The 18,164-nt window shown below is 42.5% G+C and overlaps 3 protein-coding genes across 3 annotated transcripts; 2 read left to right on the plus strand and 1 right to left on the minus strand.

The window, feature by feature from the left end:
• The first annotated feature begins 1,869 nt into the window (after positions 1-1,869).
• Positions 1,870-2,811, plus strand: LOC113248277 (olfactory receptor 51B6). Its single transcript, XM_026489641.2, has one exon. The coding sequence runs from the start codon at positions 1,870-1,872 to the stop codon at positions 2,809-2,811; it is 942 nt and encodes a 313-aa protein (XP_026345426.1).
• Positions 2,812-10,186: 7,375 nt separating this feature from the next.
• Positions 10,187-11,134, plus strand: LOC113248276 (olfactory receptor 51B6-like). Its single transcript, XM_026489640.3, is given in 1 exon segment — positions 10,187-11,134. A coding segment is annotated over 1 exon segment (948 nt).
• Positions 11,135-16,796: 5,662 nt separating this feature from the next.
• LOC113248275 (olfactory receptor 51Q1-like) lies at positions 16,797-17,744 on the minus strand. Its single transcript, XM_026489639.2, has one exon. The coding sequence runs from the start codon at positions 17,742-17,744 to the stop codon at positions 16,797-16,799; it is 948 nt and encodes a 315-aa protein (XP_026345424.2).
• Positions 17,745-18,164: the final 420 nt, after the last annotated feature.

The following is an 18,164-nucleotide window of genomic DNA, read 5'->3' on the forward strand; positions in this document are numbered from 1 at the left end:
AAATACTACAAAGATTTCACCATTCCTGGAGGCTTTCTAATCCATAGTGCATAAAAAGGACTCTGCCAGTTGCTTAATGTATCACCTTGGACACATAACCAATATGACTCTGTAGAATGGGGAAGATAGGCTACCGTAAGGTTTCTACAAAAACAAACAAACAAACAAAAAACGAGGCATATGTAGTGTCCTAATGTCCTGACACATAACGGAAACTCAGCAGGAAGAGAGCCAGGAGGCTCTTCTCAATAACAAAGCTTCAAAAGTGGAGAAGAATCTACCCCTTGCAAAGCACTTCCCCATTGGCAACCCCATTCCATTCTCACACGCGGTGTCAAGAGCATCACTCGCCAAGGCAGAAATTGCTAGTATCATTTAAAGATAATGAAACCAAAGCCCAAGATTAATTGACTTTCCCAATATCATTATTGTTACAAAGTCGCAGAGAGGGAACGTCAAGCAAATTCTTCTGAAGGTGAAAGCCCAGGAATCTCGTAGACCTTTTTTCATGGGCAAAAAGATGTCCCAGGATTCATATATTAAATTCACACAAAGGTGTTCTTTTCAAAGCATGTGAGATATTCAGTCCATACTAACCACAATAGAAGGTGGCCCTCATTGTCTCTGGATGATGCCACCAAGGCATGCTTTTTTTACTCCCAGACTTCAGCTATCTACACCAGGTGATACCTGGAAATTCAAAGGTCAGAGAGCCTTCTCACTTTTGCTAATCTCATCAGACTCCATAGCATTTTTTTTTAATATAAGATTTTATTTATTTATTTGTCAGAGAGAGAGAGAGAGAGACAGCACAAGCTGGGTGGGAGTCAAGCAGAGGAAGAAGCAGGCTCCCCACTGAGCAAGGAGCCCGATGCAGGACTCGATTCCAGGACCCTGAGATCATGACCTGAGCTGAAGGCAGCCGCTTAACTGGCTGAGCCACCCAGACATTCCTAGACTCCATAGCTTTTAAGAATTAACCTCCTTGAACTTGTCTAAATAACTAATTTCACTTTTTGTATGTCTAAATAGGTGATTTATGCTGTTAACAAATAGTGCTCTCAAGTGTTTATCATAAAATCTCCTTTTAATTGCTCATTTTTGTATCAATAATGAGATTTTGAATTCTTTGAGACACAGCACATCAGTAACTTAAGTATTATAATGCTGGACAACATATAGATTTTGAGGTCTATGTGTTTTGGAGATAAGCACATATAACTAACTCAGATTATTTCTGTAGCCTCTCCAGTCTCTAGAGCTTCAGTTTTTCCATTCAGGCGTAATCATTCCCTGAAAGGAACTAAGTCTATTTGATTGATCGATTGTTTGATTGATTTTTGTTTCTTTATATATGTTTGTCTGTTTTGCCATTGGATGTTCATGCTTGCTCTTCCAACATTGCATGGAACTAATTTTCCACTGACCTTTTAGGTTTCATACATTCTGGGGAAACTTTCTATCCACCCGCAATATCCCAAGTCAAGATAAGGATCACCATAAAAAACATGCCGTAAGTTCCAACACCATTATGGCCTACTCAGATATACTAATGTATTGTTTCATTTTGTCTTTATTTTCTTGATTATATAATTTACAAGTACATCAACCAGGTCTATTCTGCCTACTTGCTTATCACTAGTATGTTGTCCAATAACCCTGAATGATACATAAAGGTCTTTATACATTCTATTCTCCCATTACCTAGGGTTCTCGAAAGAAAGACTGCATCATTATCCTTGCTATCACTGGAAATCAAGACTGGTAAACATCTAATGAACAGGTAGCACCCTCAGGGGCGACTTCTACAGAACTAGAGCTTCTGCTGCATTACCCAAAGGGGGTGTTTTCCTCTTTGCGAAGCCTGCAATGTGGCTCAACACTACCGCTTCCCCTTTTCTGCTGACTGGCTTCCCAGGCATGGAGAAGGCACACCACTGGATCTCCATCCCATTATTGGCGGTTTACGTCTCCATACTTCTCGGTAATGGCACCCTTCTCTTTCTTATCAGGGATGATCATAGTCTTCATGAGCCCATGTACTATTTCTTAGCTATGCTGGCAGCCACAGACCTTGGAGTGACTTTAACCACGATGCCCACAGTTCTGGGGGTCTTATGGTTGAATCGCAGAGAGATTGGCCATCAGGCCTGCTTCTCTCAGGCCTACTTTATCCATACTCTTTCTATCGTGGAGTCTGGTGTTTTGCTTGCCATGGCCTATGACCGTTTCATTGCCATCTGCAACCCCTTGAGATACACTTCCATCCTTACCAACACCAAGGTAATGAAGATTGGGATGGGTGTACTGATAAGGGCTGGTCTGTCAATTATGCCAATAATTATTCACCTTCATTGGTTTCCCTATTGTCAATCCCATGTACTTTCTCATGCTTTTTGTCTACACCAAGATGTCATCAAGTTAGCCTGTGCTGACATCACCTTCAATCGTCTCTATCCAGTTGTGGTTGTATTTGCAATGGTCTTGTTGGACTTTCTCACCATCGTTTTCTCCTACATTTTGATACTCAAGACTGTCATGGGCATTGCATCTGGAGAAGAAAGAGCCAAGGCCCTTAACACATGTGTCTCTCACATCTGCTGCATCCTGGTCTTCTATGTCACTGTAGTTGGTCTGACATTTATTCATAGATTTGGAAAACATGCTCCTCGTGTGGTTCACATCACAATGAGCTACATCTACTTCCTTTTCCCCCCTTTTATGAACCCTGTTATCTATAGCATTAAAACCAAGCAGATCCAGAGTGGTATCATTCGCTTATTCTCTCTGCCTAGTTCTAGGGTAAGCTGACAGCTTTATTGGTAGGTGCAACTAGAGAACGACATGTCACTGGAAACCTACCTCTCTCTGATATTTAGAACATCATCTTATATGGCACATTTATTGCTGGATTGTGCAGACATTTTATATATATACATATATATTATATATATGTATATATGTGTGTGTGTGTGTATATATATGTGTATATATATATATATATATATACATATATATATATATATAATGCTAAGCATATATCTCAAGTGTCCAACTGATTTACTCTTTTCTCAGGTAATTCACCCTATTCGGTGAGACTAAAGCACCTGATATATGATTCTTAGATCAACAATATGGGTCTCTGACTGTCTGAGTCAAAGCCCATTGTTTTTCCACATGTTCTATATGTCTTGGCTCTGATATAACTAGCAATGACACTCTTAATCTCCAACATTCATCTATTCTTTTTTTTGCTAATATAGAAATAGTTGCTATTTCTAGAAAATTGCACTAAGTGAAACATTGAGCCTTACCCTATCATCAGCTCAGTATGGCAACTCTAGGGAAACTGTATCTAAATCTATTCTGTTAAATGTTTGATAAATATTTATTAAATATTATTATTTTTAGTAATAATATGTGAATATATGCAAAAAAATATTACAACAGAGATAAATTCCTAATCCAGACAACCATTGTCCTAGTTAGTCCTAGATACGGGAAACAGAGACCTGTATTCTTAAATAGTGAAGTGGTATTAAAGGTCCAGCTACACCACAGAGAAGCTAGATGGGGGTTCCGGGAATGTGAAAAATACCAGCCCCGACAAACAGCTGGTCATATGTGTGAGTATGGAGAGAGAGAGGATGGAGGCCATGCTTGTGACTTGAACTAAAAATGACCTTTCTGGCTCCAAATAGCTGCCAAAGTTGATTTTGTTCACAGTCTAGACATGCGGAGGAGTTCACCACCCTATGGCCAGCTGAAGACCGGTACATAAGGCTCAGCTGGCAGGTTTTAAAGTGAATCAGAAAAGATATTCTTACGAACAGAAGATCGAGTATGAAATGCTAGGATTACGCAAGGGGCCACCCAGTGACAAGTCACTTCCCTTCATATGGATGGAGCCTGTCTCTGGGCTCTGTCATGCTGACATTCAAAGTGCTCTCTGACTCCTGCACCTACTCTCATTCATAGGAAGGTGAGAATTTCCCAGAACTCCTGGGATTAATGACTAGTGTGGAGAAAACAATCACGAAACCAGACCTTTAGAGCAGCTTCCAGGCTCATAAATAGTCTCTACCAGATCAGCTCAATGGACTGTTTGTTTGTTTATTCATTCATTTATTTTTATTGAACTCAGCTGTCTGTCTGCATGACATTTGTCTTTCTCCTTTCGTAGTTTCTAAATGGTGTGTTCCAGGAGGATAATGATATTATAGGTCTTATCTCCTACTGTATTACAGAAACTACTACATGGATAACCTTAAATAAAATACAACTTTTTGATCGAAATGAATAAAACTTAAAGTGATCCATGTCTCTGTGTGTCTGTTGGTTCTCCTGATTATGTTTCTGAATCTACATGTCCTCTCGATGTCTCTGTTATTATGTCCTGGAATGCCTTCAAATATTTGGCGACCCTAAGTTGTATTCTCATGTAACACACTCACAAATATAAGCTCATAACTATGTCTGAATGCATCCTTCCCTTGTGCTCTTGGGAATCAATTCAAGGGCATCTAAACTCCATCAGAGGAAATCTTTCTTGACTTTCTCTCTAGGCCCAGTGATTCTGGTACCTCCCATAGCAGACTAATAGAAAGGGCATTAGGTAACAAGGTATTTTAGAAAGTCTTCAAGTGGGTGCAGTTGATGGAGACCTCCAAATTTTCTCTCTTCCTTTTCTATCCTTCCCTACCTTGTAGAGATTGTATAGAGAGATCAGAGAAAGAGCTCTTAAGAAATAAAGGACTGGGAAGTCAGTTTCACTTAGATGTAGGTGAATCCTATGGACCAGAGCAGAGCGCTGGGATCATGATGAACCCAGCTGAATATCTGGGTCAAGGGAGTTAGGGTGGGAAACTTTCCTGATAGACCAGTTTAATGCCTTTCTCTGGCCCTTATATCCACATATGCTTTAATGTAGAGGCGAAGCCCTGGGAGTTCTCCAAAAACAAACAAACAAACAAAACAGAGCAAAAAGTCCATCCTCCCTAACTTTTCTTTCCTACCAGTATGTAATGCTCAAAATTAATCACCTTCCCAAACCAGGGAACAGCTTGAGACCTTGGGGCACCACTGTTCCAAAGCTCCAAATTCCCAAGGCTGGGAGAATAAAGGAGGGAGGAGGCAGAAACAGGCCTTGGGGAGGACCTTCTGAAACAAATGCTCCTCGAAGTGTGGCTTCTGGGTATGATCTACAGACGAGGTGTTGGAACCAAGACGTGGTGTTGGAACCAAGGGTCAGGGGTCCAGGCTCACATCTATGGCACCGATGAACAAAAGACTCATGAACAGGTCAGTAAAAAGCTCCAGTGTATCTTGTCCTGGAAGGCTTAGTACAGGCAACAGGTAATGGCAGGGCAGGGTGGGTGTAGAGAGTTGCTTTAATGAAATTTACCAAGAAAGGCAGTAATGTGTCAATCAAGAGGTAATGAGGCATAGCAATATATCCCAAAGACTCCCCCAGAAACTGGGCTTCCAAATAATCTTTTCTTGCAGATTTGTGGAATAGGGAAAAGCCAAAATCTGCCTTCCCTTCCTTACTAGACAGATACACATTGAAAGAAAAAAAGAAGAACATCTGTGGGAATAGAGGCAGATATCTCTAGAATGATTCAGAGCTCTGGGATGGATTGTCTGTTTCCTTTGTTGCTCTCTTCAGCTCTTACCCCCTGTGTGTGCCACCAGTTATTTACAGCCCCAGAGTTTAAATCAGGTTGAGGAAGGGAGGCACTATCGTGACCAAGGGTAGAGACTAACAGAAAGAAGAACTTGCCAAATAGACGAGTCTCAGATTAAAGCAGTGGCAGAATTTGAGGAATCTGACATTAGATACTCTGCTTTAAATTGCTTCATATTCCCGGAAGTGAGCCTCTTATCTATCCGGAAATCAGTGTGCAAAGTGTACCCCTATATTGAGGTACAGGCACTGTAGATTTTGAGGATCTCAAACTCCCCACAGATAAAGAGTGATAGTGGATCTGGTGTTGGGGTGGTGTGGGTAGGGGACAGTGGTCACCATATTTACCAGCAGGGGATGCTACCCAAGGAAAAAAGCTGGATGCTTTGGGTAGAAAGGCATTCCGAGCCAGTATTCACTGATAAAAAAAAAGTCAGGAATTTATTGCCTCTATAGATGATCAGTTCATGGCTTTGGAAAAGTATAAGCATATGTACTGAGACTTATATTATTTGGTGATTAAATTACATCTACTGGAACCATGTATCAGAACATATAGCCCTGCTAGGTATAAATCACCTAGTCAGACAGCGGAGATGACGTCAGGAATGCAGAAGATAAGAAGAAAGGGTACAAGGCAGACAGGGACTGGGGGGATGAAGGCTGGAAACAAAAGGGAGAAGAATCCCAAGGAAAGGCAATTATAAAGTTTTGTTACTTGAATGTCTGGATGGTGTTCCTCCATGAGAACACACATAAGAGAAGAGACACTCGGAGTGTCTTCTTGAAGCCTCCACGTTTCTGGAATAGAATGATTAGTTTGCGGAGATAGTTATTCATCAATGTAAGATCTTAAGGGCTCCCCGGGAATGAACACCCCCATGAGTTGATGGATATATTTTCCAAGGTTGAGGCAATAGTCATAGAATTATAAGTCTTTGCAGTGTTAAAAATGATTTAAAAAGACCATGTAGATGACACCAACAATTTTTTTTATTTTTTATTTTGTTATTATTATGTTCAATTAGCCAACATCATTAGTTTTTAATGTAGTGTTCAATGATTCATTAGTTGCGTATAACACCCAGTGCTCATTACAACACATGCCCTCCTTAATACCCATCACCCGGTGACCCCATCCCTCTACCCATGAGAGACTCTGGACTCCGGGAAACAAACTGAGGGACATCATCAATTCTTTTTAAAGATTTTATTAATTTATTTGAGAGAGAGGGCATGAGCGGGGGGAAGGGAGAGGGAAAGGGCGAAACAGACTCCCTGCTGAGTGCAGAGCCCGAAGAGGCTCCATCTCAGGACCCTGAGATGATGACCTGAGCCAAAGTCAGACGCTTAACTGACTGAGCCAGCCAGGAGCCCCGACACAAATTTATTTAGCACTTCATGAAGTGGACAGTCTCTGCTTGGAGAACAGCAATATGGGGTGCAAGGCAGAAGATTTTCACTGGATAAAGAATAAAGAACAAAGAACAAGGAAGAGACAAATAGAAAATACCTTCTTGCTGGAGCCACATAGTCAACCTGTGTGGGGTGAGAGGGACTAAAAGTTGGCTTGGCCTTGGGGGTCTGGCCGATGGATATACCCTGTTTCTGGTCAAGTGAAGCATTTACAGGGACACGAAGGTTGTCTAAGTTTCAGTTTGCTGATGTGGCACCCTCAGTAGGAGCCTCTCCATCTTGGGCCTAGAGAGTTTATTTCAACAGCACCAAACTGTGTCATTGAGTACATGACCCTAATTACCACTTAACTGTTCCTCCAACCCCGGGACCTCTGGACACACACACACACACACATTGGCAGCACTCAGCTCCATAAAGTATGCTCATTACTTTGATTGAATCAAGTGCAGATTCTGAGTGTGAACCCGGAAAGGGACCCATTAAGGCTTATTTTTTTCAGATACGACCGAGCAGATGATCATTTATGAAATTCCCCTTGTCTAATGTGGTGCAGGAAAAGAGCAATTCTGCTACTTCCTGGCATCTGGACCCTGTGAGGGCCTCTTCATCATCTTCAGTATCCGTTATAGAAAAACGGCGAGGGGGCGCCTGGGTGGCGCAGTCTTAAGCGTCTGCCTTCGGCTCAGGGCGTGATCCCGGCGTTATGGGATCGAGCCCCACATCAGGCTCCTCCGCTGAGAGCCTGCTTCTTCCTCTCCCACTCCCCCTGCTTGTGTTCCCTCTCTCACTGGCTGTCTCTATCTCTTCAAATAAATAAAAATAAAATCTTTAAAAAAAAGAAAAAGAAAAATGGGGAAAGTAGGATGTTTGTGGGCAATCTATTAAAAAATAGGGCACATTGGCACCACGGCCAACCGAGTCTGCTGTATAATAGGAAGCCGTTGTGCTCCCCAGCTCTGTCTTTCTCTCCCTGTCTGGCTCCCCACCCCTGTGGGTCTCAGCATGGCCTAGGAAATAGCCCAGGCTAGACTTGTGAGGATAGGTAACTCGTACCTATCCTTGTCAAACCAGTTTCTTTTTTAGTGTTGGGGTTTTTTGGGTTTTGTTTTTTTGTTTTTTTGGGGTTTTTTTGTTTTTTGTTTTTTGTGGGGTTTTTTTGGGTGGGTTGTTGTTTTTTGATTTTTTGTTGTTTTGGTTTTGGTTTTGGTTTGCCCAGTCTGCTCCTCCCAGCTCTACCAGGGCAAAGTCTGCCTTGCCCCCACCCCCACGTGAATCCCAAGGCTGCAGGCTTCCATCAGCCTGGTCTGCACTTACTAAAGAGCTCCTCCATATGAAACATAAGGAATAGCATGGAGGACATTAGGAGAAGGAAGGGAAGAGTGAAGGGGGGGAAATCAGAGGGGAGACGAACCATGAGAGACTATGGACTACAGGAAACAAACTGAGAATTTCAGAGCGGAGGGGGGTGAGGGGATAGGTTAGCCCAGTGATGGGTATTAAGGAGGGCACATATTACATGGAGCACTGGGTGTTACCCGCAACTAATAAATCCTGGAACACTACATCAAAAACTCATGATGTACGTATGGTGACTAGCATAACATAATAAAATTTAAAAATAAAATAAATAAAATAAAATAAAATAAAATAAAATAAAATAAAATAAAAAGAGACTTCAGATGAAAATAAATAAATAAATAAATAAATAAAATAGAGGGCTCCTCCTCTTTTCTCATTCCCCCCTCCTCCTGCTCCAGACTCTAGCCATGCATTTCAATCACTGTCATCTTAGAACCCCATTCTTAAAACCCCATTATCCTACACCTCTTCTCTAAGCACTTTGAGCAAATTAGAATGACTCAACATTCCTGAGTGTGTGAGTGACCCCGGCTTGCCCATTCCAAACAGAATCAGAATGGCTCCTCCCTATAAATGTAACCAAACTCCTTACGCAGGCGTAATGTGCCACCACTTACAAAGTCCACTCCCAAATGATACTGCATTTAGTCCTCACGGGGCAAGGCAGATTTCATTCCTCTCATTTATTTTCAGATGAGGATCACAGGCTGAGAGAGTAGAAGGGGTCTGCCCAAAATTACACAGCTGAACATTGGAGGGCTGAAACGTCAGCTAAGGCATTATCTGAAAGTCAAAGTCTGGATGTCTTGGAGGCTTGTGATGAACTCATTCTAGAATATTCTTTGTAATGCTCATGGTGATATATTGGTATTTGCCCATATCCTAGCTTATCCCCACACTGGTAGAAGTATTTACAAAGCATAGGTATTTAAGTGTTTTTGAGCTTTAGTCGTGGTAAGAGGACCACCATGCTAACCCTTTCATATGACTTTTTGAAACCAATAAAACCTCTGACAATCTAATCATTTGTTACTCCCCTCTTGATTTCTCTAGCTGTATTGAGTACAAATTATTTCTTCAAGCCCTTTCTTGCCTTAAGAATTTCTCCTCTGCTCTTCCCTCAGAGTGAAATTTTCCTTTCTTTTTACCTGATTCCTACACATCTATCAGATACACGATCTGGGAAGCTTTCTATTTTTCTTTTTTTTTTTTTTTTATGATATGTTAGTCACTGTAGAGTACATCATTCGTTTTTGATGCAGTGTTGCATGATTCATTGTTTGTGTTCCTTGCAATTCACGTCCTCCTTACTACCCATTTCTCTGACCATACCCAAACCTTGCTGGATGTAATAAAGTAAGTCACCTACCTGTCCCCACTGCGTCCTGCACCTGCTCTATTATAATTTTTATATTGCCGTTATTCCTCTTTCACTCTCTGAATCTGTTTCAATTTATAAGGACAAGAACCAGCTGTATCTCGTAAACTTACTACCATATCTGCCTCACCTGGGACATCCATAAGCACTGATTTGCAGTTGTTGACATATTGTTTTTCTATCTCTAAGGCTTTCCTAAGAATGACTGCTTTATTTCTCTGGTGTCACTACGGTTCAGGGAAGAGCTACAGGAAGTAAAAAGGTAGAAACTCAAGAAGGAGAATTTCTGAAGACCTACAGACCTGCACGTAGTCTTTCCTTAAAAGAAGGCTTATCTTATCATAATGCCCATTATGGAACTCAACACCAGTGCCACACCCTTTCTGCTGACTGGCTTTGTGGGCCTGGAGAAAGCTCACCACTGGATCTCCATTCCGTTATCTGTCGTCTATATCGCCATACTTCTTGGCAATGGCATACTCCTATTTCTCATCAGGGTTGACCATAACCTCCATGAACCCATGTACTATTTCTTAGCCATGCTGGCAACCACAGATCTTGGGATGACCCTGGTTACAATGCCTACAGTGCTGTGTGTAATGTGGATAAATCACAGGGAAATCAGCCACGGCACCTGCTTTCTCCAAGCCTACTTCATCCACAGTTTCTCTACAATAGAGTCTGGAATTTTGCTTGCCATGGCCTATGATCACTTCATTGCCATCCGCAACCCACTGAGATATACTTCCATCCTTACAAACACCCAAGTGATAAAGATTGGAGTGGGAGCTTTTGTGAGGGGATTTGTCCTCATCTTGCCTCCAATATTGCCTCTCTAATGGTTTTCCTATTGCAGATCCCGTGTCCTCTCTCATGCATTCTGCCTCCACCAGGATGTTATCAAATTAGCCTGTGCTGACATCACCTTCAATCGCCTATATCCTATTGTGGTGGTATTTTCTGTGGCCCTAATGGACTGCCTGATCATCTTTTGCTCCTATATTTTGATTCTCCAGACTGTCATGAGCATTGCCTCTGGAGAGGAGAGGGCCAAGGCCCTCAACACATGTGTCTCTCACATCTGCTGCATCTTGGTCTTCTATGTCACTGTTTTTGGTTTGACGTTTGTCCACCGATTTGGGAAGAATGTTCCCGATCTAGTACACGTCACAATGAGCTACATCTACTTCCTTTTCCCCCCTGTTATGAACCCTGTCATTTACAGTATTAAAACTAAGCAGATTCGCAGTGGTATACTCCAATTAGTCTCTCTGTCCCCATCGAGAAAATGACATTTACCTTCTCCTGTCTGGGAAGGACTAAGAGGTTATAAGCATCATGATAACTTGACTGGCATGCATTTCTTAGAAATACATTAAAATAAATAGGCAAATGTCAGAAAAAAATGTCTTACAACAGGTTTTTTTTCCTGCCACTCCCTTTCTTTCATGAGAATGAAATGTAATAAGTCACGTAAAACACAAAACACAGTGCAAGGTGCTTAGCGTGTGTTCGGTTGATCCTCCTTTTGTACTAAATGTACTCATTTACAGCAGCCCTTACGTGACTCTGATTCTGTGGCGTGATCCAGCAAATTTATCACAGATTCCATTCTTCGTTGTGTTCTCATGTGGACTGGACATCCCTGCAACCATTAACTCTTATCTGTTGTGTCCCTTGTGCGCACCTAGTTGCATTTTCTAGAACCTTGTCATCAGTGAAGCAGAGAGTCTTCCTGAGCTAATTTCCAAATGATTGCTGTTGAACACAGTACACATGCAAGACAACATGTAGAATATTAATACTCAATTTTTACATAGTGAAGTGAATTGAAATCAAGAAGTAAATCAATTCCTGGTCCAGAGGAAGAAGTTTTGTTATGATGATCTTAATGAAAGGGTGCTAATCAGAAATTACATACAAGCAGAGCCCAAAGAAGAAATTAATTCAGGTCAGAACTGGACATGATTGGAGCTTGGTGTGTATTCCTAAGGTGTGCAGAACAGAGGTTAAGGAAGGGGAGATTATGTGTGTGCAAGAATGGGGAAAGAAAGAAAAAGCAGGAGACACATGTGTTAGGGGAGAAGAAAGCCTGGCCTGAAGAAAAGGGTTTTATGGCAGGCTCTAGGGATATGTTTAACCCACATAGCAGGAGAGGAGGGATTCAGATAATATCCCATTCTCAAGGGTGGCAATAAGGATGCTTATAAATTAAATATAGGAGAGGTAGAAATAAATTTGCCAGAGTTCAACAAGTCTTGTGCAGGTGACCACAGTCAGATTATTTCCCTGAAGATTGATGGAATCAGAGTCAAATATAGGTGAATTTCTGATCTCTTGCACATTCCCTTGCTCTTGATCACCAAAGGAGAAGAACTTCACAGAATCACTGGGTTTTGGGGTAGTAAGGAGGCAAGCCAAATGTGCTGATGTGGGACCATGGCAAATGCTCTGGTGTGGTTTACAAGGTATGTAATGTGTCCTGTGTGTGTCAGGCCCAAAGACTGGCACACCTTTCTGTTTAGAAACACCTGCCACATATGAAATTTATTCTTTCATGTCTATCTCTCCTCCTCCCTACTGGACTGTGAAATCCACTGTATACCAGCTTCAAGCACAATGCTTCGGTTGAGTAGAGTAGGAGCTTATGAAAGTCCTCTATTAAATCAAATAATAAGAGTGGATGATGTTCCTGTGTCTATTTCTCTTAGTTTTACATATAAAGATGTATCTGTACATATAAAGACAGAGATCGAAGTCTCTGTATTTGGGCCATTCCTCTGAGCTTTTGCCCCCTCTACATGACGGGAGACTTCCCAAGGTAAATAATGGAAATCTCCTGTGTTCAGGGTCAGCCCATTCCTTCCTGGGCATATATTCTGAGTACACTGAAGCCAACCTCATAGGACATCTTTCTTAACTTCCCAAAGTTTCCATTGGTGAAATTTTCTTTTTAATGCTGTTATATGAAATGTTGATTTTTAGTGAACAATTTTCAATCATTATAGTTTCCATGTTTTCTTAAGTGCTGCAAGATACCCAAGGAGAAAAAGAAGAGAAAGAAAAAAAGATACAGAAGAGGAGTCTCTAAGGGGGTTGCTCAAGCCACAGATGGTTCTTCACCTCCTTGCCATAGCGGTCCATTCAATGTGCGATAGATAAGAGACCATCAATAAAACCAATTGTGATAATAATAATACTTGTAATAACCTCGAATTCCAGTGGTGGTTTATTGCCTCTACCAAAGAACATTTATTTTTGGTCTGGTAAGAAGTTCTGTAGACATTTAGATCGCTAGGGCAGGAACTGGGCCGGAACTGAAATAACGTCTTTATTATGTATCAATGGTCCACGGAGGTATCTAGGTAACTGACGGACTGGTGGTCACTGAGCAGCAGGTTCTGTGCGTTGAGAGCAGTGTCATCAGAGTGTCATTTGTGTTTGCCAGCGATGGAAACCATGGGATGAGAGCATACGGTGATGCCAGAGACAAAATGATGTCAGGCTGGCTCCAGCCCAGCAATAAGCTATCAACATGATCGTATCCCTTCTCAGGGGATTAAGGAGGGATAGGATCAAGCATGTGGTAGAAAATACTATGAAGAGAGGCATTTAGATAGAGAGAGAATCCTTTATCCACAGTCACGGATATGGTGTTACTACTCTCAAAGAAGTCCTTCCATAAAGCATATTCATACGTTAAAACATTAGTGAGATACACGTCACCTTGTGGCCTGAAGGGGCTCTGGGTGTGACTGACTACCAGCTTCACACCATTCTGGGAGCATTAAGGCCCTGGCAAGGCTTAACGCTGCAATAAAATGCCCTGGATTATATTCAACACAACATGATACATTTCAATTACACAGGAATGTTTTTAAAAATCTTTAGATATAACCTTTGAGGACAAGGGTTGTGGTCCAGACATAACCTCCACTTCAATTGGCACTCTCTATAATATCTTAGATGTTCAATATCTACTGGCTGGAAGGCAGGATGAAGTTCATGTCCCTAATCATTCTTGGAGGACCTCTGCCTGCCTCTCGGGGTATGTGAGAGTCCGCCTGTGGCCAGAGGGACATGCATGTAGGCTGGAGAAAGAGGCCCAGCCTCACCACCAGCACTAGGAACCACACACGTTGAAAACTGCCAAGTTCCAGTTAGAGGAGGACTTAGCCTCAGCTGAGCATTCAAGGAGGAGCCCAGCAATCATTTTCCATGTGCAGGACAGCTGTGATGCAAGGGGCCCTAAGGGACATGCCTGGCTTGTCCAGCTTTGTGCTGAGGACTGAGTGGCTCAGAGGTGAGCCTGAGTGGGCAAGATGAGAAACAGTAAGTAGAGAGGACAGAACAAGCCTCAGGTGGGAAGAGAAGGTCAGTTGACTAGATGGGAAGGAAAATGAGTGAAGAAAGGGTAGAGGACAAAGGAGAGAGGACCAGGGGGACAGGAGTGAGGGTCAGAAAGGGAACCCAAGGGCATGTCTCTTCGTGGGCAGGAAGTTAAAGATAGAAAGGAAATCAGGGTGTTTCCCTGGGACCCAAGTTCAGGGGAATCATGCTTCATCAGTGAGTAACCCCTACCTGCCCCCAAGCAGGAGTTCCCGTGCATGCAGGGTGGAGAGGGCTGAGGGGGTGTGCTAGCTGAGCCATGAGACAACAGGCCTGAATGCTTAGCCCCTCCCCAGACTTGGAGGCTTTATCTCGAGGCCACAAGCCTTCTGCTCTCCAACCAGTCCCCTCCCAACTTTGCAGAAACTGCCACCTGCCCCCTTAGTGAATGAATCAGGAGACAGCCTCTAGGAATGGGGCAAAGGGCTGTCCCTCAGGTCTCGATATGGTTCAGATGGAAGAGAAGTTCCACCACACACCTTACAAAATCACTTAATCCTCAGTTTTTGTTATTTCTCTGTTACCTAGAATAAAACCATTCTCAACAGAGGTTTCTGAAGTTAAAATGAAAAATAAGGTTTCTGACGTGCTGGTACAGCACAATAGATGTATTTAAATGTCTTCTTTTATGTAAGTGTTCCGCCATCTTGACAAAGACCAAGCATTTCCCAGTCCTTACTCAGCAGTTAGCAAGAAGTCAGAGATTCCTCAAAGTTTTACTTCACCAAGGCAAAACTGCCCCTCTTCCAATTATACTTTGCAAGTAACCTAAGCTTCACTTGGCCCTTCGCCCCTCGGGGACCCTGCGTTCACTCACAGTTCCTGGGGCCCTCCAAAGGGAGGTTTGGAACTTGCATGGGTACATAATTTGAATGTCCAGAATAGTGGACGAAGCATTACAATTATTATAAATTTATTAAAAATTACAGATATTGGGAAAGTTCTTGGCTTTCAAGTCATATCCTGCTCACTTTTCTAACACATTCAACAGCAAGAATTTGTTCTTAGCTACATTGTGTCCATCAGGGACCAAGACCAATTATATAATCCTTTCATGAAAACAAGCAGGGCAGAAGAAAATCTAAGTGAAGTCTAGAAGGAGCATTGACCGTATTGTCTAGAAGGAGCATTGACCATATTGTCACTTCCCAAACAATGTGATCCAGGGAGATGAGATTTAATTATGAAGAGTCTTTTTACCCAGTGAGGGCAGAGATGATAAAGCCAGAAGCAGTGAAAAACATGTCTGACAGAGGATCCTATGGTTACAATCAGGGAAGCCATGAACTCATGTTAACGGACAGATAAAAATAGTATTGGCTAAATAGAATTAACAGTTTAAAATTTTCATGAGTAAACGCAAGCAAAAAGAAAAAGTTGATGTTCTAAACAAAAGATTCACAGCACCCCTACTCTCAATTTCAAAGAAGGAAAAAAAACCACTTTATTGATATAAAAATCTAATAGAAACAGAAAGAAAAGGGAAGTCTGCATACAGATGAGGGCAATAGTAAGCAGTAAAGGAGAATAAGGCAGAGTTATAGCAGATCGGGTTCTTAAAACAACGAACTTCATTAGCCGGGAAGCCCATGGAGACGGAGGCTGGAGTCCTGATTGAGAGGCCTGGGCAGAATGCCCTCTCCTCAGGGCAGACTTCCAACTGACCATCCCCATAAGGGCTGTATTTATAGGGCAGATGACAGGGTCTTAAGTTAAACATTTGTTTGCTTACGTGCAGTTTGGAGAGAGCTGCATTTCTATGTTATCTTGTCTTCATGTGTTCAAGGAGCCTGGGCCATATGTGCTTGCTTCCCTTCCCAGATTCCATTCTGGGAGGCCAGCCTAGCCTAGAGCCAGAGGGGGTAGAAGGCAAGATTTACAGCTCTTGGTGTCCAGACCAGAAGGACCGATTCTGACCTGGAGGCCAGATAATGTCAACTAAGCAGGCTCCCAAGGTCACTTATGCAGCACAGATCTCACAATATGTTTAGCCTGCTTGCGTACATGCAGGTTGGGGTGGTCTGTTTTGCAGGACAAATCACAGAAACCTCCATCCATACAATACAGCTGAGAATGACAGCTTTGAGGAACTCGGTATACAAAAATCTCACGTAAATGGAGCGGCTACATGATGGGTGGATGGTTCAACTTCGTTAAAATGACCAATTCAGGGGGCACAATAAATGTATTTAACGCCCTCAGTTTGTTTCCCAGAGTCCATAGTCTCTCATGGTTCATTCCGCCTTCTGGAAACAAACTGAAGGCTTCAGAGGGGAGGGGGGTGGGGGAATGGGATAGGCTGGTGATGGGTATTAAGCAGGGCACGTATTGCATGGTGCACTGGGTGTTATACACAAGTAATGAATCATGGAACTTTACATCAAAAACTAGGGATGTACTGTATGGTGACTAATATAACATGATAAAAAAAATTATTATAAAAAAATGTATTTAACGCCCATTCCTGTTTTATGATTCATACATGACTGGATACCCAAACCATAACTTTCCAAGTTCCCCAAGTTCTTTTTAAGGAATAGTACCCACAATCCACTGCTCCACACTCTACTGCAATTGTCTGTGACAAAAGAGGTGAAAAATGCCTCGACGGATCTGTTTTGTTTTAATGCTGTAGATAATGGGGTTCATCACAGGAGGTGCTAGTAGATAAATGTTGGCCATGATGACATGTACAATTGGAGGGGCATGCTTGGCAAAGCGGTGAGTCATGGACAATCCCACCATGGGCACAAAGAAGACCAAAACAGCCAGAATGTGGGATAGGCAGTTATTGAGTGCCCGGAGCCTTTCAACTTGGGAGCTGATTCTCAAGACACTTCTCAGGATGAGTGCATAGGAAAACACAATGAGTAGGGGGTCCAGTGTAATAATGACCAGAGCCAGAACAAAACCATACCAATTATTGACAGTGGTATCAGCACACACCAGGTGAATCATGTCTTGATGGAGGCAGTAGGAGTGGGAGAGATGGTGGGAACCACAGAAGGGAAGCCGTTTCAGCAGGAACAATGGGGGAAGAACAGCCAGAACACAGCGGCAAATGATGGCTACCCCTATTCTGCTGACTACCCGGTTGGTGAGGATGGAGACATAATGCAGGGGGCGGCAGATGGCCACATAGCGATCAAAGGACATGGCCAACAACACAGAAGATTCCATAAAGGAAAATCCATGGAGGAAGAAGAACTGGGCAAAACAAGCCTCAAAGCTGATCTCTGAGGCACCAAACCAGAGGAGCCCCATGACTGTAGGCAAAGTGGTGAGGGTAAGCCCTAGGTCTGTTAGAACCAGCATACAGAGGAACAAGTACATGGGTTCGTGTAGGGAGGGCTCTGTCCTGATGACAGCCAAGATGGTGGTATTGCCCATGATGGAGACAGTGTAGAGACAACAGAAAGGGATGGAAATCCAGGTATGAAAAACCTCAAAGCCAGGGATGCCCATGAGGATGAAGAAGAAGGGGACTTGAGTGGAGTTAGTAACCAAAAACATGACTGGAGGAGGCAGCCTCAAGACCAGAGTTCTTTGCCAAATCTCTGAAAAGTGGACAACATAAGGATTTGAGTAAATGTTCTTTGACTACTTGAAATCTCTCTGATAGATCATCAGGGAAGATGGGGAAAGGGAGCTTAAATGGGAAATGAGTTTAAAAATGTTTTATCAGTTTTGCTTGGTTTCACTCCTGGCCTGTTAGCTCTTGTCAACCAGTAAGTTGAGAGCATGAAGTTCTCATTAATTTTAACCCAAAGGCCTCTTTATCTGTGCGGAAACCAAGTATGCCTTTGTAATAGGAAGCTGTAGGGGTACTTTATCGCTGTTGGAAAGAAGAGCTGTGGAGAAAAGATTACTGTAGGACACCCTTGGATGCCATAAGGTTAGGAGAAAAAGACAAAGCTAAGACCAGTACACTTA

The sequence above is a fragment of the Ursus arctos genome, unplaced genomic scaffold (genome assembly GCF_023065955.2).
Source record: "Ursus arctos isolate Adak ecotype North America unplaced genomic scaffold, UrsArc2.0 scaffold_22, whole genome shotgun sequence".
In the NCBI taxonomy this organism is placed as follows: domain Eukaryota; kingdom Metazoa; phylum Chordata; class Mammalia; order Carnivora; family Ursidae; genus Ursus; species Ursus arctos.